The sequence below is a fragment of the Heteronotia binoei genome, chromosome 4 (genome assembly GCF_032191835.1).
Source record: "Heteronotia binoei isolate CCM8104 ecotype False Entrance Well chromosome 4, APGP_CSIRO_Hbin_v1, whole genome shotgun sequence".
In the NCBI taxonomy this organism is placed as follows: domain Eukaryota; kingdom Metazoa; phylum Chordata; class Lepidosauria; order Squamata; family Gekkonidae; genus Heteronotia; species Heteronotia binoei.
Genome location: NC_083226.1, coordinates 185,745,873 through 185,772,465, shown reverse-complemented (window position 1 = coordinate 185,772,465; position 26,593 = coordinate 185,745,873). Strand labels below are relative to the sequence as shown.

At 50.5% G+C, this 26,593-nt stretch overlaps 1 protein-coding gene across 1 annotated transcript in view; it reads left to right on the top strand.

Moving 5' to 3' along the window:
- Window positions 1–25,753, top strand: part of FANCG (FA complementation group G) — a 32,106-nt gene extending 6,353 nt beyond the window's left edge. Inside the window, exons 5-14 of the mRNA XM_060236645.1 lie at window positions 287–443; window positions 4,221–4,351; window positions 7,599–7,745; window positions 8,938–9,101; window positions 9,267–9,333; window positions 13,149–13,462; window positions 16,508–16,548; window positions 17,814–17,981; window positions 21,493–21,619; window positions 24,926–25,753. Coding sequence (XP_060092628.1) covers window positions 287–443; window positions 4,221–4,351; window positions 7,599–7,745; window positions 8,938–9,101; window positions 9,267–9,333; window positions 13,149–13,462; window positions 16,508–16,548; window positions 17,814–17,981; window positions 21,493–21,619; window positions 24,926–25,037 — 1,428 coding nt within the window. The 3' untranslated portion in view covers window positions 25,038–25,753. The remainder of the gene's footprint in view (window positions 1–286; window positions 444–4,220; window positions 4,352–7,598; window positions 7,746–8,937; window positions 9,102–9,266; window positions 9,334–13,148; window positions 13,463–16,507; window positions 16,549–17,813; window positions 17,982–21,492; window positions 21,620–24,925) is intronic.
- The last annotated feature ends 840 nt before the right edge of the window (window positions 25,754–26,593 follow it).

Genomic DNA, 26,593 nt, shown 5'->3' with positions numbered 1-26,593 from the left:
AAGGGAAAGGAGATTGTAGGCCACTCTGAGACTCTGTCCTTGAAAGGGCAGCTGCTGGGAGAGCCCTCTCAGCCCCACCCACCTCACAGGTTGTCTGTCGTGGGGGGAGAAGACGTAGGCGATTGTAAGCCACTCTGAATCTCGGATTCAGAGAGAAGGGCGGGGTATAAATCTTTGGTCTTCTTCTTGGCTGCCCTGCCAGTGATTTGAAAGGGGGGTGGTGGTGTGGGACTGGAGAGGCTGAAGAAACCAGGGGAGCCCAGGACTCAGGCTGCTCCTTTCTTAGGGCCCAGGGCTGCCTCTGCACAGAAGTGGTGAGAATGAGCTCCTTTCCCTGCTCCAAGGATGGCATCCGGCTGATCCGGGAGAATCGGACCCCCTCGTGCTGCAGAGTTCCAGGGACCTGAAAGACGTCCTGTGGACTTCAGCGGCTTTCCTGCAAGGTGGGGCTGGAATCGCTTTTTCCGTGGGTTTATTTAAAGTATTAAGAATATTGCAAAGTCCCGCCCCAGGCGGCTTTCAATGAAAACCGACAGTCTTCAAACACAAGCTATTGCCCCATAAGCAGCATCAAAGCCAATCTATGCAGCAGAAGGAAACTGGCAAGATAAAACCTGCTACTTAAAAGCCTGGGTCAAATATATGCTTTAGCATCGTGCCTAAAAGAAAATGTAGACGCTAGGCAAGCCTCAAGGAGGAAGGACCTGATGGCAGGAGCGTGCGCTGAGTGCAGGTAGACCAAAACGGTAACTTGCCTTAGCAATAGGAACGTCGATCTGAGGAGTCAACACACCAGTTTGGTAGTATAACACACCATGTATTATACAGATATTTACAGTAGGCCACTCTGAGTTATAGACATATACAGTCCAGAGTAGCAAAGTGCTTCGCCAGTGAGCCATATACATAGAGAGAAAAACCACTCTGTTACTCTGCTGCTTATATAGGACAGCCCACGAATCAGCTAACTGCTGACTCATGCTGACTCCTCTGAACAGATCCAGATATTACCAGTCCTTACATCAGCCAGGTCAATTAGTCCTGTGACTCTTGTCATGTGCTTAGCTGTCACTTTGACAATTCCTGATCTAGCATGCTCCACAGCAGGCTACATAACACTAACAGGGCCTTCCACTAATGCACAGAGTATGGGAAACAAACTGGAGGAACTGGAAGTCCTTATAAAGGAAGGAGACTGACATAAGAGGCCTTACTGAAACGTGGTGGGATGACACTCACAACTGGAATATTAGGATTCAGGGGTACAAGTTATTTAAAAGAGACAGGCAAATGAGAAAGGATGGAGGCGTAGCAGTATTGTGAAGGAGATCTATACTTGTGAGGAAATATGTGAATCAGAGCATGGCAGCTCAGTTGAGAGTCTCTGGGTAAAAATAAAAGGAGTAAGAAAGAACAGTGATATTATTGTGGGGGTCTGCTATAGACCCCCAAGCCAGGCAGAGGACATGGATGAGATACTTCTACAGCAGATTGCAAAGTTCTCCAAGAGAAGGGATACAGTGATCATGGGAGATTTCAATTACTGACATCTGTTGGAAGTCCAACCCTGCTAAAAATGAAAAGTCAAATAGATTCCTGACTTGTCTTGCTGACAACTTCCTTTTCCAGAAAGTGAAGAAGGAAACAAGGGGATCTGCTATCTTGGATTTGATTCTCACCAGCAAGGAAGAATTGATTGAAGAAGTGGAAATAGTGACCATGTGATTTTGGAATTTACAGTCTTAGGAAAAGCTATACATAGTCAGACTTATAGGTTGGACTTCAGAAAGCCAAACTTTGATAAACTTAGAACTATGCTGGGTAAAATCCCACGGTCAGAAATACTTAGGAGGAAGGAGGTTCAGGAGGGGTGGGAGTTTCTTAAAAGCGAAATACTGAAAGGGCAATCACAGACGATTCCTATGAGAAGAGAAAATGGAAAAAGCCTAAAGAAGCCAAAGTTGCTCCATAAACAGCTCTCTAAAGACTTGAGAAATAAAAAAGACTCCTTTTGGAATTGGAAGGAGGGCCTTATAACCAAGGATGAATTTAAACAAATCACCAGTGCTTGTAGAGAAAAAGTTAGGAAAGCTAAAGCTCAGTATGAGCTTAGGCTGGCCAAAGATGCTAAAAACAACAAAAAAGGGTTCTTTTCTTATGTCCACAGTAAGAAAAAGAGCAAGGACACGGTAGGCCCATTGTGAGGGCAAGAAAGTGAAATTGTAACAGGTGATGAAGAGAGGGCGGAACTGCTCAATTCCTACTTTTCCTCAGTCTTCTCTTCTGAGGGAAACGGTGCTCAGCATGGCAAAAACAGAACATACAAGGAGGGTATGAAGTTCCAACCTAGGGTCAACATAGGGGTAGTACATAAACACCTAGTTTCTTTAAATGAAACGAAGTCCTCAGGGCCAGATGAATTTCATCCAAGGGTTCTAAAAGAGCTTGCGGATGTAATTTCTGAGTCTCTGGCTATTATTTTTGAGAATTCTTGGAGAACAGGAGAAGTGCCGGAAGATTGGAGGAGGGCAAATGTTGCCCCATCTTCAAGAAGGGGGAAAAAGATCTGGGTAACCACCGACCCGTCAGCTTGACGTCTATACCTGGAAAAGTTTTAGAATAAATAATCAAACAGTCGGTCCTGGAACATTTAGAAAGAATGGATGTGATTACTAAGAGCCAGCACGGTTTTCTCAAGAACAAGTCATGTCAAACTAACCTGATCTCTTTTTTAAGAAAGTGACTACCTTGCTGAATCAGGGGAATGCTGTAGACATCGTTTATCTTTATTTCAGTAAGGCTTTTGATAAGGTCCCCCATACTATCCTTGTTGATAAGTTGGTAAAATGTGGTTTGGATCCTGTTACTGTTAAGTGGATCTGTGACTGGTTGACAGATCGCACCCAAAGAGGGCTTGTGAATGGTTCCTCATGCTCTTGGAGAGGAAGGACGAGTGGAGGGCCTCAAGGATCTCTCCTGGGAGCTGTTTTGTTCAACATCTTTATCAATGATTTGGATGAAGGACTAGAGGGAATGCTTATTCAATTTGCTGATGATACTAAATTGGGAGGGGTTGCACTGGTGCTTGCACAGGGGACCTTTCCTTTCCTCAGAACTCAGATGTGGCCCTGTGGAGCAGAGTGGGAAAGCAGCAGTACTGCAGTGCTGTGGTCTGCACTCTCTGCTCACGACCTGAGTTTGATTCCTGTGGAAGCTGGTTTGAGGTAGCCGGCTCCAGGTTGACTCAGCCTTCCATCCTTCCGAGGTCGGTCAAATGAGTCCCCAGCTTGCTGGGGGAAAAGCATAGGGGACTGGGGAAGGCAAGGGCAAACCGCCCTGGAAAAAGCCTGCCCTGAAACCGCTGTGAAAGCAACGTCACCCCAGAGTGGGAAACGACTGGTGCTTGCACAGGGGACTACCTTTACCATTGGCGTATAACCTATGGGCGTGTGTACCAAATACGAGCCCAGATACTAGTGTTTGTGCACCAGATCCTACCTAATGCAAACAGAAGACTGTGTTCTGGAAGACCCCAGAGCACCTCCGAGAGAAGGCTAGCAGGGCAAAGAAGGGATAACCAGGAATGCCACTTTCCGTCACGTGGCTGCTGCTGCTGTGGTCAGAAGTGGGCTCTTCTTGGGTGGGACGGTGGCACATGGGCAGGGGACTAATTTCCCTCCCAGGTAGGATCTGGCAAGCCCCTCTGAGTAATTTTGGACGGGCAATACGGAAGCCTAGTTCACAGGTGGGCAGTAAGGAGGTGGTAGGAGAGACTGCATGCGACTGCAGGGGGAGGGCCACATGGTGTGAGGCAAACCAGCGAGCTGAGAGCGGGTGGCGGCTTTCTGCCTTGCTGAGTTAGTTTTGTGTCTGCGTGGTGGGCTTCTCAGTGCCAGGGTCCATTTCAGGCAGGGAACCACCCCCTGGACCAGTGGTAGGGAAGGTTGGCTCTCCAGATGTTTTTTGCCTACAACTCCCATCAGCCCCCGCCATTGGCCATGCTGGCTGGGGCTGATGGGAGTTGTAGGCAAAAAACATCTGGAGAGCCAACGTCCCCTGCCCTGGACGCTGAACTGGGCCACGTCCTTTTTCTCCAAGCCTGATTCAGCTCCTTGACTGTCCTTGGGGTTTGCAGCACTGGGCTCTTGGAAGGCCACTGACCCACCTGGGCAAGGGGATGGGGGGCTCCTGCTTCAGACCCCTCTCTCTGTTTCCTCCAGGCTTTCAGGAACTGGATGCTGGCAAGCCTGCCACAGCTCTGGCCTCTCTCCAGGCAGCTGCCACCGGGCTGTGTCCAAAGCGAGTCCTGGCCCAGGTCTTCACGCTCATGGGATGCTGCAACCTGAAAATGGTGCGTGTCGGAGGGAGGCTGTGCGGTGGAGGGCTGCAGAACCAAGTGGTCAGGCTGTTTTAATAGCGGGATGGTGACAGCCCATGTCTTTTAATGTTAACGTATCCGTTATTTTATGTTGCTTTTGCCTCACTGGGTTTATTGTCGTAAGTCGCCCTGAAACCCTCGGGGTGAGCGGCAACTGGGAAAAAAAATCTGAGAAAGAAGAGGAACGGAGAGCATTTTGTTAATGAAAGCATCACGTGCCCAAGTCTGGCTGGCTCCCAGCATGGGATGGCCAGAGATGCAGCTGCAGAGACTGGTTCTGCAGACCGTTGCTGAAGCAGCTTCCTGCCTTGTTTCTTTTCTCCTCCCTCCCTCCCCTGCTGGGCTTTTTGGGCAGTGCTCAGGCCACCTAGCCAGGCTCATTGTTATTAAGGTAGAAGAAGAACAAGATATTGGATTTATATCCCGCCCTCCACTCTGAAGAGTCTTAGAGAGGCTCCCAATCTCCTTTGCCAGTTTGGTGTAGTGGTTAAGTGTGCGGACTCTTATCTGGGAGAACGGGGTTTGATTCCCCAGTCCTCCACTTGCACCTGCTGGAATGGCCTTGGGTCAGCCAGAGCTCTGGCAGAGGTTGTCCTTTAAAGGGCAGCTGCTGTGAGAGTCCTCTCAGCCCCACCCACTTCACAGGGTGTCTGTTGTGGGGGAGGGAGATAAAGGAGATTGTGAGCCGCTGTGAGACTCTTGAGTGGAGGGCGGAATATAAATCCAATATCTTCATCTACCTCACAGGGTGTCTGTTGTGGGGGAGGAAGGGAAAGGAGATTGTGAGCCGCTCTGAGACTCTTCGGAGTGGAGGGCGGGATATAAATCCAATATTTCCATCTACCTCAAAGGGTGTCTGTTGTGGGGGAGGAAGGGAAAGGAGATTGTGAGCCGCTCTGAGACTCTTCGGAGTGGAGGGCAGGATATAAATCCAATATCTTCTTCTTTACCTTCCTCCCCCACAACAGACACCTTGTGAGGTGGGTGGGGCTGGAGAGAGCTGCCCTTTCAAAGACAGCCTCTGCCAGAGCTATTGCTGACCCAAGGCCATTCCGGCAGCTGCAAGTGGAGAAGTGGGGAATCAAACCCCATTCTCCCAGATCAGAGTTTTTGAACCTAAGAAGAACGTAGATGTGTACCCCGCCCTTCTCTCTGAATCAGAGTCTCAGAGCAGCTTACAATCTCCTTTATCTTCTTCCCCCACAACAGACACCCTGTGAGGTGGGTAGGGCTGAGAGAGCTCTCCCAGAAGCTGCCCTTTCAAGGACAGCTCTGCCAGAGCTATGGCTGACCCAAGGCCATTCCAGCAGGTGCAAGTGGAGGAGTGGGGAATTAAACCCCGTTCTCCCAGATAAGAGTCTTTGAACCTAAGAAGAAGACTGTAGATGTATACCCCGCCCTTCTTTCTGAATCAGAGTCTCAGAGCAGCTTACAATCTCCTATGTCTTCTCTCCCCACAGCAGACACCCTGTGAGGTTGGTGGGGCTGAGAGGGCTCTCACAGCAGCTGCCCTTTCAAGGACAACTACAAGAGCTATGGCTGACCCAAGGCCATTCCAGCAGCTGCAAGTGGAGGAGTGGGGAATCAAACCCAGTTCTGCCAGATAAGAGTCTGCACACTTAACCACTACACCAAACTGGCTCTCCATGTTAGTAAGATGGGAGAGGCAGTTCTTCCCTTGAACTCCTTCAGACGAACCAAAAGGGCAGAGTTTTCTCATAGCTATAAAGTTCTTTTCCCCAAACCCACCCACCCCGAATTTCTTCCTGTAATTTGCCTGAATGAAAAGAAGAAGAGATTGGATTTGTAACCCCCACCCTTCACTACCTAAAGGAGTCTCAAAGCATCTTATAATCTCTTTTCTCTTCCCCTCCCAACAACAGACACCCTGTGAGCAATGTTCCCTCTAAGCTGCAAGAGTCTTGGGACTAAAAATTCCACTTTCTGAGCTACTGGCATTAAAATTGTGATATAAATCCAATATCATCTTCTTCTTTTCCTTCCTCCCCCACAACAGACACCTTGTGAGGTGGGTGGGGCTGGAGAGGGCTCTCACAGCAGCTGCCCTTTCAAGGACAGAGTCTCAGAGCGGCTCACAATCTCCTTTACCTCCCTCCCCCACAACAGACACCTTGTGAGGTGGGTGGGGCTGGAGAGGGCTCTCACAGCAGCTGCCCTTTCAAAGACGCATCGATTAGCATGCTCTGGGGACATCCTCCCTGAGCTAAGACTAAAATGGCTAAAAATCTGTGAGCTAGCTCACGCTAACTCAGCTTAGAGGGAACACTGACCATGAGATAGGTGGAACTGAGAGAGCTCTGACAGAAACTGCTCTTTAGAGGAACAGCTCTGAGCGAATTGTGACTGCATGTGGAGAACTGGGGAATTAAACCTGGTTCTCCCAGAGAAGAGTCTATGCACTCAACCACTACACCAAAAAATGATAGTAATATTCCTATCTCACAAATATATTTTTTTAAGTTCTCATAGAATCATAGAAGAGTTGGAAGGGACCTCCAGGGTCATCTAGTCCAACCCCCTGCACAGTGCAGGAAACTCACAAACACCTCCCCCTAAATACACAGGATCTTCATTGAATCCCCTTCCTCCTAAGTATTTCTGACCATGGGATTCTACCCAGCATAGTTCTAAGTTTATCAAAGTTTGCCTTTCTGAAGTCCAACCTATAAGTCTGACTACGTATAGCTTTCCTCTTCCCTAAGACTGTAAATGCCAAAATCACATGGCCACTCCTGCCCAGGGTGCCGCACTATTTCCACTCCTTCAATCAATTCTTCCTTGTTGGCGAGAATCAAATCCAAGATATCAGATCCCCTTGTTCCCTTCTTCACTTTCTGGGAAAGGAAGCTGTCACAAATATTGGGCCAACTTTATTAATAACAGTTTAGCTGTTGCATTTTTGCCCAGCCTTTTCCTGCAGCTGCTCAGGGCAGCATAAATATTCTTCCTTCCTCTACTTCACTTCGCAGCAGCTCCACGAAAGAGGCTGGTCCGGCACCCTGATGCTAATTCCTCATCCTGCGTCCTATCCCGCACTGGCTCAGCAACGGGGCAAAAGTGTCGCAAGGGAGCAGGGAAAGGGTGTGTGTGGGGGAGAATGTCATATTTCCTGCTATAAGACAGAACAGGCCACCCTGTGCCAGACTCTGCGATGTCTCTGACAGATCCCAGCTGTAACTTCACTTTCTCTTCGCCACAGGGGAAGCCACAGACAGCGATCCAGTGCCTGAAGCAGGCCTTGCAGGTGGACTCCTCCTTCCTCCCTGCCCTGTACCAAGCAGCCCTGTTGTACCGCCAGCTGGGACTTGTGGAAGCAGAGCTGGAGGCTTTGGCCTTGCTTGATCAGGTCAGACGGGCTGCTTTTCTGGCTCGATATCATAGGACCATATGATATCACTATTCACTACTAAAAGTAATATTCCTATCTCACAGATATATTTTCTTAAGTTCTCATAGAATCCAAGGTCATCTAGTCCAATCCCCTGCACCATGCAGGAAACTCGCAAACACTTCCCCCTAAATTCACAGGATCTTCATCGCTATCAGATGGCCACCTAGCCTCTGTTTGAAAACCTCCAAGGAAGGAGAGCCCACCACCTCCCTAGGAGAAAGCCTGTTAGAATCATAGAAGAGTTGGAAGGGACCTCCAGAGTCATCTAGTCCAACCCCCTTCATAATGCAGGAAACTCACAAACACCTCCCCCCTAAATTCACAGGATGTTCATTGCTGTCAGATGGCCACCTAGCCTCTGTTGAAAAACCTCCAAGGAATTAGAGCCCACCACCTCCCGAGTAGGAAGCCTGTTCCACTGAGGAACTGCTCTAACAGTCAGGAAGTTCATGGAATCCTAGACCTGGAAGGGACCTCCAGGGTCATCTAGTCCAACCCCCTGCACAATGCAGGAAACTCACAAACACCTCCCCCTAAATTCACAGGATCTTCATTGCTGTCAGATGGCCATCTAGCCTCTGTTGAAAAACCTCCAAGGAAGGAGAGCCCACCACCTCCTGAGGAGGAAGCCTGTTAGAATCATAGAAGAGTTGGACGGGACCTCCAGGGTCATCTAGTCCAACCCCCTTCACAGTGCAGGAAACTCACAAAGACCTTCCCCTAAATTCACAGGATCCCCCTTGCTGTCAGATGGCCATCTAGCCTTTGTTGAAAAACCTCCAGGAAAGTAGAGCCCACCACCTCCTGAGGAGGAAGCCTGTTCCACTGCGGAACAACTGCTCTAACTGTCAAGAAGTTCTTCCTAACATTTGGCTGGAAACTTCAGAATTAACTGCAGCCCGCCGGTTCTGGCCTGGCCTTCTGTGATGCAGCTGGGGGCTCTGAGGGCGCTTCTTCCATCCCCATCCAGAGCTGCCTGTGGCCGCGGCTGTTCCTGACCCTGGAAGTGGGCAGCCATTGATTCAGCTGGAGCCATGGTTGTTCAGGGGTTTCAAGGTTAAGGCTCTCCTTGAATGAGCAGTTGCAAGCTCAGCCTCTGGGGGGAGCTGTCTGGACTGCTTGTGAGCAGAGCTTCTTTTCTGTCCAGGCCCTGGATGGCTCAACACAGATGGCTCCCGCGTCTCTCGATCCACCTTCCTTTGTCGGAGTGGAGCTCCTCATTTGCACCCCACGGGTTTGTGCTTTCTTTGGCCAAAACTCTCCGTCAGAAGTGAAGTACCTGCTGGCTCAGAGGTGCCTCCAGGAAGGGAGGTGAGTGATCGAGGACTCCCGTTTCTTCCTTGGGATTGGAGAGAACTCAGGGGAAGGAAATGGCCCCCCACCTTTGGAAGCGGAGGGGCAGGCAGGCGGAGGAGCAGGCAAAGGCAACGGGAGAACTGTGGGGCGGCTGCCGTCAACTTCCTCTTTTTTTCCCAGGGCGAAGGAGGCAGCCGAGCTCTACCTGGACCTCTTGGCTCTGTGGCAGGAGGGGCCTCTTCACCAGGTGGGCACCTTGTCCCGTCCTTGGCACACTTTGAATCCCTTTGGCTCGTCTGCTGTCCTCTTGAATAATTGCGAGAGGCTCTCTTGGGGTTCTTCAGTCTGCTTGCTAGTTTGGCCTTAAATGCCTGGGCGTGTTGGGATTTGTGACCGTAGGCGGTTGGAGGGAGGCACTGCTGGGCCCAAATGGGTTCTCCAGAACTTTTGGATCCTCCCTCTCCAAAGAAATATGCTGGTTTGAACATAAGAAAATCGGAAGAGCCCTGCTGGATCACACCAGAGAGGGTCCATCTAGTTCAGCCTCCTGTCCCACACAGGGCCCAGCCAGTTCCTCTGGAGCGCCAACAACAGAACAAAGAGGCTAAGACCTTCCCCTGAGAAGAACATCAAAAGGGCCCTGCTGGATCAGACCAGGGAGGGCCCATCTAGTCCAGCATCCTGTCTCACACTGTGGCCAACCAGTTCCTCTGGAGGGCCAGCAACAGGGCAGAAAGGCCGAGGCCTTCCCCTGAGAAGAACATCAGAAGAACCCTGTTGGATCAGACCAGTGAGGGTCCATCTAGTCCAGCCTCCTGTCTCACACAGGGGCCCACCAGTTTCTCTGGAGGGCCAACAAGACATGGAGGGCCAGCAACAGGGCAGAGAGGCCGAGGCCTTCCCCTGAGAAGAACATCAGAAGAACCCTGCTGGATCAGACCAGTGAGGGTCCATCTAGTCCAGCCTCCTGTCTCACACAGGGGCCAGCCAGTTCCTCTGGAGGGCCAACAACAGGGCAGAGAGGCCGAGGCCTTCTCCTGAGAAGAACATCAGAAGAGCCCTGCTGGGTCAGACCAGGGAGGGTCCATCTAGTCCAGCCTCCTGTCTCACACAGGGGCCCACCAGTTCCTCTGGAGGGTCAACAACAGGGCAGAGAGGCTGAGGCCGTCCCCTGAGAGGAACATCAGAAGAGCCCTGCTGGATCAGACCAGGGAGGGTCCATCTAGTCCAGCCTCCTGTCTCACACAGGGGCCCACCAGTTTCTCTGGAGGGCCAACAAGACATGGAGGGCCAGCAACAGGGCAGAGAGGCCGAGGCCTTCCCCTGAGAAGAACATCAGAAGAACCCTGCTGGATCAGACCAGTGAGGGTCCATCTAGTCCAGCCTCCTGTCTCACACAGGGGCCAGCCAGTTCCTCTGGAGGGCCAACAACAGGGCAGAGAGGCCGAGGCCTTCTCCTGAGAAGAACATCAGAAGAGCCCTGCTGGGTCAGACCAGGGAGGGTCCATCTAGTCCAGCCTCCTGTCTCACACAGGGGCCCACCAGTTCCTCTGGAGGGTCAACAACAGGGCAGAGAGGCTGAGGCCGTCCCCTGAGAGGAACATCAGAAGAGCCCTGCTGGATCAGACCAGGGAGGGTCCATCTAGTCCAGCCTCCTGTCTCACACAGGGGCCCACCAGTTTCTCTGGAGGGCCAACAAGACATGGAGGGCCAGCAACAGGGCAGAGAGGCCGAGGCCTTCCCCTGAGAAGAACATCAGAAGAGCCCTGCTGGGTCAGACCAGTGAGTGTCCATCTAGTCCAGCCTTTTGTCTCACACAGGGACCCACCAGTTTCTCTGGAGGGCCAACAAGGCATAGAGGATGAGGCCTTCAGAAGAACATCATAGGAGCCGTGCTGGACCAGATTAGGGGTCCATCTAGTGCAGCCTCCTGTCTTACAAAGTGGCCAACCAGTTCCTCTGTAGGGCCAGCAACTGGTCATAGAGGGAGAGGCCTTTCCCTGATGTTGCCTCCTAGCTGTGGGATTCAAGGATTAGCGCCTCTGAATGTGGAGGTTCCCCTCAGTCACCAGGGCTAGCAGCCATTGATAGACTTACCCTCCATGGATCTATCTCGTTCCCTTTTAAAGTTATCTGTGGCCATCACTACATCCTCCGGCAGCAGATTCCACATTTTGATCACTGTGTGCAAAGTAGTTTCCTTTTGTCTGTCCTGAAGCTGCTTCCCATCAGCTTCATCAGATGCCCTCGAGTTCTAGTCTTTTGGGAGAGGGAGAGAAGCTTCTCTCTGCCAGCTCACCATCCCTGCCTCATTTGATTCACCTCTGTCACCTCCTCCCTTAGCTGTCTGTTTTCCAAACTGAAAAGTCCCAGCAGCCTCTGCAGCCATTCCTCATAGGGAAGGTGCTCCAAAACGTTTATCGTCTTGGTTAACTTCCTTTGTACTTTCCCCAGCTCTTCAGTATCCTTTTGGAGATATGGTGACCAAAACTGTACACAGTATTCAAAATGAGGCCACATCATATATACCGGTATATAGGGGCACTGTAATAGCAGCTGTTTTATGTTCTGTCCCTTTCCTGATAATTCCCTTTCCTGACATAGAGTTTGCCTTTTTCACTGCTGCAGCACACTGGGTTGACGCTGTCATTGATCTGTCCACTGTGACCCCAAGATCTTGTTCCTTTTCAGTCTGTCTATAAGATGCTAAAGGAGTGGCTGCCCTCATACTGCAGATGATACTAAATTGGGAGGGGTTGCAAACACAGAAGAAGACAGAAACAGGATACAGGATGACCTTGACAGGATGGAAAACTGGGCTAAAATCAATGAAATGAATTTTAACAGGGATAAAGGCAAAGTTCTGCATTTAGGTAGGAAAAATCCCATGCATGGTTATAGGATGGGGGAGACTTGTCTTAGCAGTAGTCTGTGCGAAAAGGATCTAGGGGTCTTAGTGGATCATATGCTGAACATGAGCCAACAGTGTGATGTGGTAGGTAAAAAGTCAAATGCAATTTTGGGCTGTCTCAACAGAAGTCTAGTGTCCAGATCACGTGATGGGATGGTGTCGCTTTACTCTGCTCTGGAAAGACCTCACCTGAAGTATTGTGTTCAGTTTTGGGCACCACATTTTAAGAAGGATCTAGACAAGCTAGAAGGAGTCCAGAGGAGGGCGACAAAGATGGTGAGGGGTCTGGAGACCGAGTCCTATGAAGAAAGGCTGAAGGAGCTGGGGATGCTTAGCCTGGAGAGGAGGCGGCTGAGAGGTGATACGATCACCATCTTCAAGGACTTGAAGGGCTGCCCTCTAGAGGATGGTGTGGAATTGTTTTCTGTGGCCCCAGAAGGTAGAACCAGAACCAGTGGGTTGAAATTAAATCAAAAGAGTTTCCGGCTCAACATTAGGAAGAACTTCCTGACAGTCAGAGCGATTCCTCAGTGGAACAGGCTTCCTCCTCGGGAGGTGGTGGGTTCTCCTTGGAGGTTTTTAAACAGAGGCTAGATGGCCATCTGACAGCAATGAAGATCCTGTGAATTTAGGGGGAGGTGTTTGTGAATGTCCTGCATTGTGCAGGGGGTTGGACTAGATGACCCTAGAGGTCCCTTCCAACTCTATGATTCTATACTGCTGTCTTGGCCATAGTCCCTGTTTCATGTGGAGATGGCCCCCTGACCACTAGAGAGAAGGGCCTTTTTAGTTGTGGCACCTTGCCTGTGGAGTGCCCTTAACTTGCTCCTTCACCTTGATCTAGATTTGTCATTTCTACAAAGCTTGTTTTTCTTTCCCCCAGGACCTTCACTGTGATACGAATCTCTGTTCTGTTTTTTGTATCGTCTGCCGTTTTATGCTGTGCTCGTAATGAGACTTTGTGGCTCTGTTGTTCCGGGGTGCTGCCTGCCTAATCAGTTTCATGCTCTTTGTTTGTACGGTTTTGCTTCTGGGTTTTGTTTTTTCCGGGGAAGCCACCTGGTGTGAATTTTTCAGACTGGCTCAGTGCTGAGGGCCCATCACCCCACTCTGACCCTGGGGGCTGCTCTCCTCTCTCTCTCCCCGCACAGGGCATTCTGCGTGGGGGGCTGGCCTTGCCCAGGGTCCCGGAGGTGTTTCTGGAGGCTGCGTCGGCCCTGGAGGAGGTAGCCAGGCACCAGGAGGCCATTGCCGTCTGCGAGGAGGTGGTCAGCCAGACGAGCCGGCTGGTCCCCAAGAAGCTGCAAATCGACGTGGGCTCGAGTGCCTCAGAGGACAGCCGGGAGGTGGAACGGGAGAGGGAGGGCCTGCGTTGCACCCTCTGGCGGGCCACTGCCTACTTGCTGCAAGGCTGTGCGCAGGCAAAGCTTGGAGAAGCCAAGGAGGCCGTCAGCCTCTCGAGCAGGTGAGTTGCTCTCTGTGCTCCCGTCCCGGGCTTTGCTTGTTTGGCTTCTTTGTGCAAGATGGGGTGGGATGGGAGCAGAGCAGAGCATCGGCTCACGCCTCCCTGGGAGCCGGAAGGCGAACTGTACCAGTCAGCCTGACACTCTTCCTTCTCAGCTGGGTGTTTCCCAGCAAGCATTTTCGAAGGGGAGGGCCAGTGGCTCAGTGGTAGAGCATCTGCTTGGTGAGCAGAAGGTCCCAGGTTCAATTCCCGGCATCTCCAACCAAAAAGGGTCTGGGCAAGTAGGCATGAAAAACCTCCGCTGGAGACCCTGGAGAGCCATGAATGGGGCTGTGGCTCAGTGGTAGAGCATCTGCTTGGTAAGCAGAAGGTCCCAAGTTCGATCCCCAGCATCTCCAACTAAAAAGGGTCCAGGCAAGTAGGCGTGAAAAATCTCAGCTTGAGACCCTGGAGAGCCGCTGCCAGTCTGAGTAGACAGGACTGACTTTGATGAGCCCAGGGGGGTCTGATTCAGTGGAAAGCAGCTTCCTAGGTTCATACGTTCAGTGTTTGTTCCTGTATACTACTTAACTCCATCTTCCCTATTAAAAAATCTGACTTCTGCCCTGAGGCAATCCTGCCCTGGCAACTGCATACTCTTTTTGCTGGTTCTGCTGGGCCAGAGTGAGACCACTCCCCTTCCTTGGCCACTGAGGGCCTCCGCTTCCAGTTCTAAACTCATCTCTTCAGGCTCCAAAGGTGTTTTCCAAAAAAAGTGGGATCCACAGACTGTTGACCCCAGTTCTACGTGTGTTTCTAGGCTTGCGTGGTCTTGATGTAGGCCAGGAGGAATGCACCCCGTGCCCACCCAGAAGGCGTCTCCCCCTCTTCTGGGTGGCAAAGGTTTGGTTCTGCTTTGCAGCCTGGGGCTGTGAGGTTCTTCTGATAGCTCTAGCGTGACTTCAAAATAAAAATGACGTCCGGGGCACCTTAAAGACAAACGTTTCTCCCAAAAAGATCTCCTGTGAGTCACGACTCATTTCTTTCTCTAGGGCAGCGGCCCCCGACCATTTTAGCACCAGGGACAGGTTTTGCGGAAGACAGTTCCCAATTCCAAATACTTTTATTGGCATAGAAATAGAAAGTGCAGCGTAGCAAATTTACATGGAGTTTCAGCTATAGAAACCAGTCAAACATCAAGAAGGGGAGCTGGTCTTTTGTTCCCTGATTGTTGTGGCAGCCAAAAGGTACTTTGCAACCAGGCTTGTGATATGGGAACATTGGTCAGATAGTAGGGAAAAAAACTAACTTCGCTTCAGGTAATCCATAAAAATTAGACAGAATAGGTCTGATTATCCAGTCCTGCTCTTCCCCATAAAAATCACAATGAAGTAAAACATGGGCGACCGTTTCAAGGTGCCTTCCATTACGTGGGCAGACTCTATCCCGAACTCCTTACCTAAACTAAGCAACAGATTTCTATTACATGCTGTAACCGCAGCAAGATCGGTGTATGCTAGATATTGAAAACCCAGCAGATTCCAAAAAGGGGAGGAATTCCTTCAAAAATTCTATGAAGCTGCTTAAATGGATTTTTTAACCATTAAGTTGAAGCAGGGCAATATACAAGAATGTAAAGAAACTTGGAAGCCGTTATATGAGTGGATGAAGGTTATAAGTTGATTTAGGAAACAGATATGGAGTTAAATATTAGGATATGAAAGATGGAAAGAGTTGGAATATTAACAATCTTGATTTAAAAATGCAAGTCCTTGAAACAGACAAGGATGGAATATGATGTATGTAGTTTAGTTTGATCCTTATGCTTCAGTGTATATTGTATATGTGTGTGTTCTGTTTTTCTTTGTGTGGTGTGTTTCAGTGTTTTAACAATAAACTGATTAAATTAAAAAAATAAAAAATAAAAATCACAATGAAGTAAAACATGTGCGACCGTTTCAAGGTGCCTTCCATTACATGGGCAGACTCTGTCCTGATAAGGGCTGTTGGCAAACCTCCCAGACAATACCGCTGAGGGTAGAACATCGAGTCTTGCTAACATAAAAGAGCAGCGTAACTGGGGTGAAGTAATCTGGGAAAGGGAGGCAGCAGGCAGCCCAAATGCTAAAGGGGAACAAGCTTTATGTCCAGAAGAACAAAGGAACTGTTTCTCAATATCCAAGACCCTCTGTTTCAGGATTCCAAATGCCTGTGTTTCACTTAGCATACAGAGGTTGTCCAGGGGTACACCTATGGAATGTATTTTCTTCTGGATCTGACTATACCAAGTGGAAACGAAGGAATCCGCTAGCATCATATGGATATAACTAGCAGGGTCTGCCCTAAAGTGTAGGCGTAGCCAAAACTTTATAGTTAGTAGCCATGCCCTGGTCTCCATCAAATGGGTTCCAGTCTCTAGGCACATTGCAGCATAGCTGACACAGTTGGGGACTCCTAAAATACGGTGTAAAAATATGGAAGACAATTTTTTTCTACAGACCGAGGGGTGGGTGGAATGGTTTTGAGATTATACAATTGTGCACTTTGTGGTTAAGTGTGCGGTGTGGTGGTAAAGTGTACAATCTCCTATCTGGGAGAACCAGATTTGATTCCCCACTCCTCCACTTACAGCTGCTGGAATGGTCTTGGGTCAACCATAGTTCTCACAGAGCTGTCCTTGAAAGGGCAGCTTCTGTAAGAGCTCTCTCAGCCCCCCCTGCCTCACAGGGTGTCTGTGGGGGGAGGGGGAGGAAAAGGAGATTGTGACTGTTCTGAGACTCTGAAATTCGGAGTGGAGGGCAGGATATAAATCCAATGTCACCGTCATCTTATTATTAGTACCACATTGCAATATATAATGAAATAATTATGCAACTCACAGCCCAGTTGCAACAGGCCGTGGACCGGTACTGGCGGTTGGGGAGCCCTGCTCTAGGTGAAGGGGGAAGCCACACCAGGAATTCTTGTGGGTGAGATTACAGGGTGGGAGCTCATATTGAAATAAACGCTGTCCATCTCTAAGGTGCCTTTTGCTGAAATGACCCCACTTTGCTCCTTCCCCAACAGGTGCCTTCAGGATCTCCTGAGGATCCAGTTTGTAAACACAGGTAGGCAGAGGGGGCGTGCTTTGCTGCCGGGTCCTCCCTCCCTCTTGCGCTGTGGAGAGCCTCCCTGGTGGGAGGAGCCAAAGCGCAGGAATAGAGCAGGCAGGGCCGGCAAAGTCGGCGGCCACTTGGGGCACCACCTCACCACAGGAGCGGGAGGCGGGCACCCCCTCCTCGCCCCAGCTTGGCCTGCCCCTTGCGAAAAAAGAAGAAGGTGGCCTCTTTCCAGCTCCCGCTGAAGCCAAAGAGGGCCGGGCAAGGAGCGGGCTGAGCTGGGCATTCCTGAAGAAAACCCCCGCCCTGCCGTCTGTCCTGGCACCGCTGTTTTCCTCGCCGCCATTGCCCAGACCTCGACGCCAGGCCTGCTCCGCCATCTCCCTCAAGCTGGCTTCCCTCAGGCTGCCCTTGGCTGGCCCTCTCCCACTTTAGTGGAACAGGCTTCCTCCTCGGGAGGTGGGGGGCTCTCCTTCCTTGGAGGTTTCACAAAAGAGGCTTGATGGCTACCTGATAGCAATGAGGATCCTGTGAATTTAGGGGGAGGTGTTTGTGAGTTTCCTGCATTGTGCAGGGGGTTGGACTAGATGACCCTGGAGATCCCTTCCAACTCTAGGATTCTATGAACTTCCTGACTGTTAGAGCAGTTCCTCAGTGGAACAGGCTTCCTCCTCAGAAGGTGGTGGGCTCTCCTTTCTTGGAGGTTTTTGAACAGAGGCTAGATGGCCACCTGACAGCAATGAAGATCCTGTGAATTTAGGGGGAGGGGTTTGTGAGTTTCCTGCATTGTGCAGGGGGTTGGACTAGATGACCCTGGAGATCCCTTCCGACTCTTCTATGATTCTAACAGGCTTCCTCCTCAGGAGGTGGTGGGCTCTCCTTCCTTGGAGGTTTTTCTACAGAGGCTAGATGGCCATCTGACAGCAATGAAGATCCTGTGAATTTAGGGGGAGGGGTTTGTGAGTTTCCTGCATTGTGCAGGGGGTTGGACTAGATGACCCTGGAGATCCCTTCCAACTCTAGGATTCTAGGAACTTCCTGACTGTTAGAGCAGTTCCTCAGTGGAACAGGCTTCCTCCTCAGAAGGTGGTGGGCTCTCCTTTCTTGGAGGTTTTTGAACAGAGGCTAGATGGCCGCCTGACAGCAATGAAGATCCTGTGAATTTAGGGGGAGGGGTTTGTGAGTTTCCTGCATTGTGCAGGGGGTTGGACTAGATGACCCTGGAGGTCCCTTCCCACTCTAGGATTCTATGAACCCTTTTCCCCCTTGGGCAGGCAGCCAAGGCACAGAAGAGGACGTGGGCCCCTTTGCTCCGACAGAAGCCAAGAGGCTTCCCCAAATCAGGCAGCTGGCTCTGACGGTCCGAGGAGTGGAGTTCCTGGAGCTGGGGAGAGAGAAAGAGGCCTTGATGGATTTCCAGCACAGCTTGCGCTTCGGCCCAGGTACCCTGGAGTGGGTTTGTCTGTAGCGAGGGCAGAGGAAACTTGGCCGCAGCTGGTCCAATATGACTACCGGTTCAGGGGCAGAGGCTCTTGTGCCCCTCATGACAAGCAGACTCAGCAGTTAATTCCATCGGTTCGCCTCCCTTGTGGTGACATCGTGTCTTGCTGCAGTGCTGCTCTGTAGTTACCTCTCTCGGCTTGGCTTCGCGAACGAAGATTTAAGAAGGGTGCAATAGTCCACGTCTGCTGCAGGCTCGCTGGTGGCTGACAAGACCAATGTGGGACAGGCAGGTCCGGCCACAGCGGCTGCAGGGAAAAGTCTGATTTAGGGTTGGTGCTGTAGCAGTGCGATTCTTCCTCAATCTCCTTTTGTCCTCAAGACCAGCTATGCATGCGTTCTCAAAGGAAGAGACAGCCTGGTGGATGGTGTGCCTCCATGCTTTGTGATCTGAGGCTAGGTCAGACCACTGGTGATGGTTGATGCGACAGGTGCCAAGGGATTTCTTCAAGGAGTCCTTGTACCTCTTCTTTGGTGCCCCTCTATTTCGATGGCCGGTGGAGAGTTCGCCATACAGGGCAATCTTGGGAAGGCGGTGGTTTTCCATCCTAGAAATATGCCCTGCCCAGCGCAGCTGCGTCTTCAACAGCAGTGCCTCGATGCTGGTAACCTCTGCCCGCTTGAGGACTTCAGTGTTGGTCACAAAGTCACTCCAGTGGATGTTGAGGATGGTGCGAAGGCAGCGCTGATGAAAGCGCTCAAGGAGTCGCAGGTGATGACGGTATAAAACCCACGATTCGGAGCCATAGATGAGGGTTGTCATCACAACCGCTTTGTAAACATTGATCTTTGTGCCTTTTTTCAGATGCGTGTTGCTCCACACTCTTTTGTGCAGTCGGCCAAATGCACGGTTTGCCTTTGCCAGCCTGTTGTCAATCTCCTTGTCGATCTTGGCATCTGAGGAGATGATGCACCCCAGGTAGCTGAACTGCTGGACTGTCTTCAGAACTGATTCGCCCACAGTGATGCAGGGAGGGTGATAATCTTCCTGGGGTGCAGGCTGGTGGAGAACTTCTGTCTTCTTCAGACTAACTTCTAGGCCGAATAGCTTGGCAGCCTCTGCAAAGCAGGACGTCATATGCTGCAGAGCTGATACCGAGTGGGAGACGAGTGCAGCATCATCAGCAAACAGTAGCTCTCGGATGAGTTTTTCCATTGTCTTGGAGTGTGCCTTTAGTCGCCTCAGGTTGAACCCTCATTTAAATTGGGCCTATATTTGCTTATCTTGTACGATGTGCCTCTCCCGCCTGCGGTGCACTTTATTCATTGTTTCATTGTTTTTATTTGTTTCATTTTAATATATTGTTTTAACTCTGAACTGTGGGTTTTAGGAGAGCCAGTTTGGTGAAGTGGTTAAGTGTGCGGACCCTTATCTGGGAGAGCCGGGTTTGATTCCCCACTCCTCCACTTGCAGCTGCTGGAATGGCCTTGGGTCAGCCAGAGCTCTGGCAGAGGTTGTCCTTGAAAGGGCAGCTTCTGTGGGAGTCCTCTCAGCCCCACCCACCTCACAGGGTGTCTGTTGTGGGGGAGGAAGGGAAAGGAGATTGTGAGCCGCTCTGAGACTCTTCGGAGTGGAGGGCGGGATAGAAATCCTATATCTTCATCTCCCTCACAGGGTGTCTGTTGTGGGGGAGGAAGGGAAAGGAGATTGTGAGCCGCTCTGAGACTCTTCGGAGTGGAGGGTGGGATATAAATCCAATATTTTCATCTACCTCACAGGGTGTCTTTTGTGGGGGGGGGAAGGGAAAAGAGATTGTGAGCCGCTCTGAGACTCTTCGGAGTGGAGGGCGGGATATAAATCCAGTATCTTCATCTACCTCACAGGGTGTCTGTTGTGGGGGAGGAAGGGAAAGGAGATTGTGAGCCGCTCTGAGACTCTTTGGAGTGGAGGGTGGGATATAAATCCAATATCTTCATCTCCCTCACAGGGTGTCTGTTGTGGGGGAGGAAGGGAAAGGAGATTGTGAGCCGCTCTGAGACTCTTCGGAGTGGAGGGCAGGATATAAATCTAATATCTTCTTCTTCTTTATTGTCGTTTGCATGTTGTGATCCGCCCTGAACCCATTCTTGGGAAAAGGTGGAAAATAAGCATACTAAAATAAATAAATAAGTAAGAAGGAAGCTTATTGGGGGCATGAGCATGCATATTCTTGGGACAGAATCAGGGCCAGGTCTGACTGACCTTAAGAATCATGGGATGAGGGAATGTGTCTTTCCATGGACCAGTAACTGGTTAAAAAGAGCCAGAAACAAAGGATGGAAAGAAGGGGACAATGGAATGAGGTGAAAATGGAGTCCTTCAGGAATCTGCCCCCTCCCAGTCCTACTTAATGCATTTATAAATGATCTGGAGCTTGGGGGAGGGGAGAGTGAGCTAGAGGCATTTACAGTTGACATGCAACTATTCAGAACAGTAAAAAGAAAAGGCTTTTGAGAAGCTTCAAAATGCTTTCTCCCTGCAAGGTGAATAGGGAACAAAATAGATTATATGCAATGAAAGAAGAAGACGACTGCTGATTTATACCCCGCCCTTCTCTCTGAATCAGAGTATCAGAGTGACTCACAATCTTCTTTATCTTCTTCCCCCACAACAGACACCCTGTGAGGTGGGTGGGACCAAGAGGGCTCTCCCAGAAGCTGCCCTTTCAAGGACAACTCCTCCAAGAGCTATGGCTGACCCAAGGCCATTCCAGCAGGTGCGAGTGGAGGAGTGGGGAATCAAACCAGGTTCTCCCAGATAACAGTCTGCGCACTTCACCACTACACCAAACTGGCTGAAAGCGAGGGCACAGTGGTTCCTTCTATGGGCGTAGGAGAGATACCCTAATATACATTGCTGAAGTCCGCACTGGGGACGACAGATCATATGAAAGACCTTGGCAGTATGAATCGCATGCTCAGCTCTGTTCGACACAGCAGTCTCCACACGGCCCCGTGGCGCAGAGCGGTAAAGCAGCAGTACTGCTGTACTGTGATCTGAACTCTCTGCTCACGACCTGAGTTCGATTCCAGTGGAAGCTGGTTCAGGTAGCTGGCCCAAGGTTGACTCAGCCTTCCATCCTTTCAAGGTTGTTCAAATGAGTCCCCAGCTTGTTGGGTGGAAAGCGTAGAGGACTGGGGAAGGCAATGGCAAACCACCCCGTCAAAAGTTTGTCGTGAAAACAATGTGAAAGCAACGTCACCCCAGAGTCGGAAACGACTGGTGCTTGCACAGGGGACCTTTGCTTTCCTCCACGCTAGAGAGCATTAAGAATGAGACTGCGAGTAAAACTGCTAGCACAGTGATGCTTTTATAGACAATGGTGTGGCCACAGTTGGAATCCTTGCCCCATCTCAAAAGACATTGAAGGGCTGGGGGAAGGCTGCTGTGGTTTGACCCCAGGCTTTCTGGGCCCTGGTCTTGCCCCACGGTGAGGCCTGCTCAGGCTGTGGCTCCTCCTTTGTGTTTTGCAGGGAGCCCTGCGGCTCACTGGTATCTGCTGCACACCCTCTGGAAACTGGGCAGAAGGCGGGAAGCACGGGCACACTGGTACAAGTTCCGCACAAACCCCGGGTTGATGGAGGAGGAGGAGGCCAAAAGGTACGTGTTTATAGCTGAGCCTTTTGCTGCAAATCCGTGCATGAGAGTCGCTTGCTCCTGCTGGTAGCTTGGAAGACGAAATCTTGAGTACAAAGTGCCTTGTGGGTGCCAGGAGCATTCTGTCCGAGTTTTCCACCCACAGCTGACTGATGTTGCGTCCAGCTCTGCTGCCTGGGGAGGCCCTGGCGGTTCTGGGCAGCAGGCAGCATCAAACCTTTGTGGCCAAAACTGAATTTTGGGGGGATGAAACTTCTTCTGATCTGCCACGGCTATCTTGGCTCTTTGTAGGAAACCAGGACTCGTTTTGAGCAGCGGTTCATAGAAGCTGAGCTCCGGAACCTCTGAATCTTATTGTGCTCTTTCTTTCTTACTCCCCCTGCCAATACTTGCTTCTGGGCTCCATTGTTCAAACCCCTGTGACAGTTTGCTGAACTGTAAGATTTGACAGACTTTCTGATATTTCCCCCCCCACAAAAAATGGGGAAATCACCAAAACATCTCAAGCAGACAGATGGAAATCTTGATCCTGCCACTGTGGCCACAGAGGAAAAAGGAATTTTGAAAATACGATGGGAGCAATGTTCCCTCTAAGCTGCAGAGTCTGGTGAGCAGAAATTCTACTTTGTGAGCTCCTGGCATGAAAGTTGTGGGCAACCGCATCAATTAGTTGCTCTGGGGCCGCTTTTCCTGAGCTAAGACAAAAAGGTGTGAGCTGGAGGCTAAAAATCTGTGAGCTCCCTCCTGCTAGCTCAGTTTAGACAGGGATGGCCAAACCTGCTTAACGTAAGAGCCACATAGAATAAATGTCAAATGTTGGAGAACTGCAAGACATGAATGTCAGATGTTTGAGAGCCACCAGGAGGGAGGGAGGAAAATATATGGAGGAGGGAGAGGTGGAAAGAAAGTAAATTTAACTTTACATGCATTCTCCTAGATGCTGGCTTGGCGAAGGGATTTGAAGAGAGAATTGCCTTCTCCAAGCTGGCCAATGAGGTGGCAGGGGCTTTGAGAGCCACACAATAGGTGTAAAAGAACCACATGTGGCTCCCGAGCCACAGTTTGGCCACCCCTGGTTTAGAGGGAACTCTGGATGGGGGTAAGGTTTTCTTATGACAATTCGAATTCAAGAAGCATTTTAAGGTCGATGCTGAGCTGCTATAATTTAGTCCACCTTCCGGTGATGTCAGGGGTGGGTGGCATAAGCAAATGAATTGTGCGAATGAGCTCCAGTACCTCTTTTTCTACCAAATGACCCCTGCAGAAAACTGTTAAAATGTTTACAGGTTTTCTGCTCTCCTGCAAACCCCTCCCCCCTTTTCCACCCACCTTGGGCTGAACAATTTGTTGGGATTTTCAGGCTTCCAGATTTGGGTTTGATGCTGCATTCCAGAGTTTTCAAGTCAGGGACAAAGAGAATCCACCCCACCCGGGGCTGGGCTTTCTGCTCCCCTCCTCTGTGAACCAGGAAGGTGGACTGCGGGAAGGAGTAATGGCCGTGGATGGGGTGGACCCAAGAAGCCTGGCCTTCGGAGTGTCTGGGCTGTCCCTGGCTTTAAAACTGTGTAAATTAGGTAGCCTACAACTAGGAAATACATGTCCTTCTGTGACTTGCAAAAAACGCCTATCAGCAGGGAACTTTATGACCTTTTATGGCTATCCAGACCAAACGGCCAGGCCACACTGTTGTATCATGTGACCACAGCCCGTTTGCACTCTTAAACAACAAACTGCGTGTAGTGCAGCCCACAATACCTGATCCCCTCGTCTGATGAAGTGTGCTTAAGAGAGTGCACGAAAGCTGACTTTCTCAATAAAACTTGGTCGGTCTTAAAGGTGCAGACTTGACTCCTGCTTTGTTCAGCTGCTTCAGACCAACACGGCTGCCCTCTTGGATCTATTTAGAACTGGGTGGAAAGGATGCTGCGAGGCAGGTCCAGCCTCTGCGGTTGATGAAGGGGGGGGTCATCAATATTCCCTCTAAGCTGAGTTCGTGGGAGCTAGCTCACAGCTTTTTTAGCCTCTGGATCGCACATTTCTTGTCTTCGCTCAGGAAAAAATGGCCCCAGAGCAAACTAATTTATGCAGTATTGAATCATGGAATCACAGAGTTGGAAGGGACCTCCAGAGTCCTCTAGTCCAACCCCCTGCACAATGCAGGAAACTCACAAACACCTTCCCCTAAATTCACAGGATCCTCATTGCTGTCAGGTGGCCATCCAGCCTCTGTTGAAAACCTCCAAGGAGGGAGAGCCCACCACCTCTCGAGAAGAAAGCCTGTTAGAATCCTAGAAGAGTTGGAAGGGACCTCCAGGGCCATCTAGTCCAACCCCCTGCACAATGCAGGAAACTCACAAACACCTCCCCCTCAATTCACAGGATCCTCATTGCTGTCAGATGGGCTTCTAGCCTCTATTGAAAAACCTCCAAGGAAGGAGAGCCCACCATTTCCCGAGGAGGAAGCCTCTTCGATTGAGGAACTGCTCTAACGGTCAAGAAGTTCATAGAATCGTAGAGTGGGACGGGACCTCCCCCCACAATAGACACCCTGTGAGGTGGGTGAGGCTGAGAGGGCTCTCACAGCAGCTGGCCTTTCAAGGACAACTCCTGCCCGAGCTATGGCCGACCCAAGGCCATTCCAGCAGTTGTAAGTGAAGGAGTGGGAAATCAAACCCCATTCTCCCAGATAAGAGTCCACACACTTAACCGTATACCAAACTAGCCTCTGTTTAAAAACCTCCAAGGAAGGAGAGCCCACCACCTCCCAAGGAGGAAGGCTGTTCCACTGAGGAATTGTTCTGTCATAAAGTTCTTCCTAATGTTGAGCCGGAAACTCTTTTAATTTCAACCTGTTCGTTCTGGTCCTTCCTTCTGGGGCCACAGAAAACAATTCCACACCATCCTCTACATGACAGCCCTTCAGGTCCTTGAAGATGGTGATCCTATCACCTCTCAGCCGCCTCCTCTCCAAGCTAAACATCCCCAGCTCCTTCAGCCTTTCCTCATAGAACTTGGTCTCCAGATCCCTCACCATCTTTGTCGCCCTCCTCTGGACCCATTCCAGCTTGTCTAGATCTTTATTAAAATGTGGTGCCCAAAACTGAACACAGTACTTCAGGTGAGGTCTTACCAGAACAGAGTAAAGCGATTCCATCACGTCACGTGATCTGGACACTAGACTTCTGTTGATACAGCCCAAAATTGCATTTGCCTTTTTAGCCACTGCATCACACTGTTGACTCATGTTCATCCTGCATTGGTCTGCTGCTGTAGCAACTGATGGACCACTGACTTGACTTTGTGTTTCAGGCCCTCCCCGCAGTACTTGCGTCTGTGCATGAAGTGGATGAGGTTCCCCCATGTGGAATCCCTGGCCAAGGACTTGGAGAGCAGCTCGGAAGAGAGTGGGCAGGAGCCCTAACAGTGCTGTGTGACTCCGGCCAGCTTTCCTTTCTGATGCATGGCTTTGAACCTTGGGGGCTTTTCTCAAACTCCCTTCCTAGTTGGAAAATGGGGACATTTCTCTCTGAGGCCATGGCATGTGACGTAGGACCTCTGGGCGGGGAGTTGCTTAAGCCCTGCCTTATTGTGCAGCTGTAAAATGAAAGGATTGGAGAGAAGAAGTCAGCTGAGTCTGGGTGCATGAGGGGCAGGCGAAGGGATTATTTCCTCCTCCTCTTTGTCACCTCAGGGGGTTTGGCTGAAGTCCCAGGGCAGCACAGGAAAGCCATGCTGAGTTGTCCAAAGTGTGAAATGCTCAGTTTCCGTTTTTCTTGGCTTGAGAAGCGGAATCCTAGCAAACAGCAGTTCTAGAAGTGAAAGCAAGCTCAAACACCTTCCTCTTTCCAGCTTTTGCAAGCAGCAAGCCCTGGAGGAGGGTGAAAGAGGTTATCACTTGTGTTCAGCCATTCTCTCCGGACTCAGCCAGCCTCTTCCAGTGCTGAAAAGGAAGACATATTTTTCGTTCTGATTTCTTGGTCACTTTTTGTGACTTCCTCTTCGGACCGTGGGTGGGGGATGGTCGAGAAAAGACGGTGGGGGCTGCAATTTGCTCCTGCCACAGAAGCCTTTCGAAAGAGGCGATAAACTCTTCTTCTGCTGTTTCACCACATTAAAAGTATTGTGAATTTTTCAGTTCCCTGCTTTGTTTGTTTTTCTTTGAGAAGTAGGGATTCTCCCCCCCCCCTCCCCAAGTCTTTGCTAGCTGTCAGACAACTTTCCATAACTGCAGTGGGAATGGAGGAGGCCTGGCTTTCGGGAGGGAGGGGGGGGGGCGCAGGCAGTAGCTGCAGACTAGCAGAAGCAGCAGCCTGGCCCAACAATCTGACCCTGATCTAGGAAGTTTCTGGGATAGCTGGGCAGCAAAAGCCTCAGTCCTGCAGCTCTCCAGAAGGTGTCAAGCCACAGATGCTACAGCAGTGCAGATCACCTTTTTGTTTTAGAATCCTAGAGTTGGAAGGGACCTCTAGAGTCTTCTAGTCCAACCCCCTGCACAATGCAGGAAACTCATGAACACCTCCCCCTAAATTCACAGGATCTTCATTGCTGTCAGATGGCCATCTAGCCTCTGTTGAAAAGCCTCCAAGGAAGGAGAGCCCACCACCTCCCGAGGATGAAGCCTGTTAGAATCATAGAAGAGTTGGAAGGGACCTCCAGGGTCATCTAGTCCAACCCCCTGCACAGTGCAGGAAACTCACAAACACCTCCCCCTAAATTCACAGGATCCTCATTGCTGTCAGATGGCCATCTAGCCTCTGTTGAAAAGCCTCCAAGGAAGGAGAGCCCACCACCTCCCGAGGAGGAAGCCTGTTCCACTGAGGAATCGCTCTGTCAGGAAGTTCTTCCTAATGTTCAGCCGGAAACTCTTTTGATTTAAATTCAACCTACTGGTTTTGGCCCTACCTTCCAGGGCCACAGAAAACAATTTCACCCCATCCTCTATATGACATCCCTACAAGTTTTTGAAGATGGTGATCC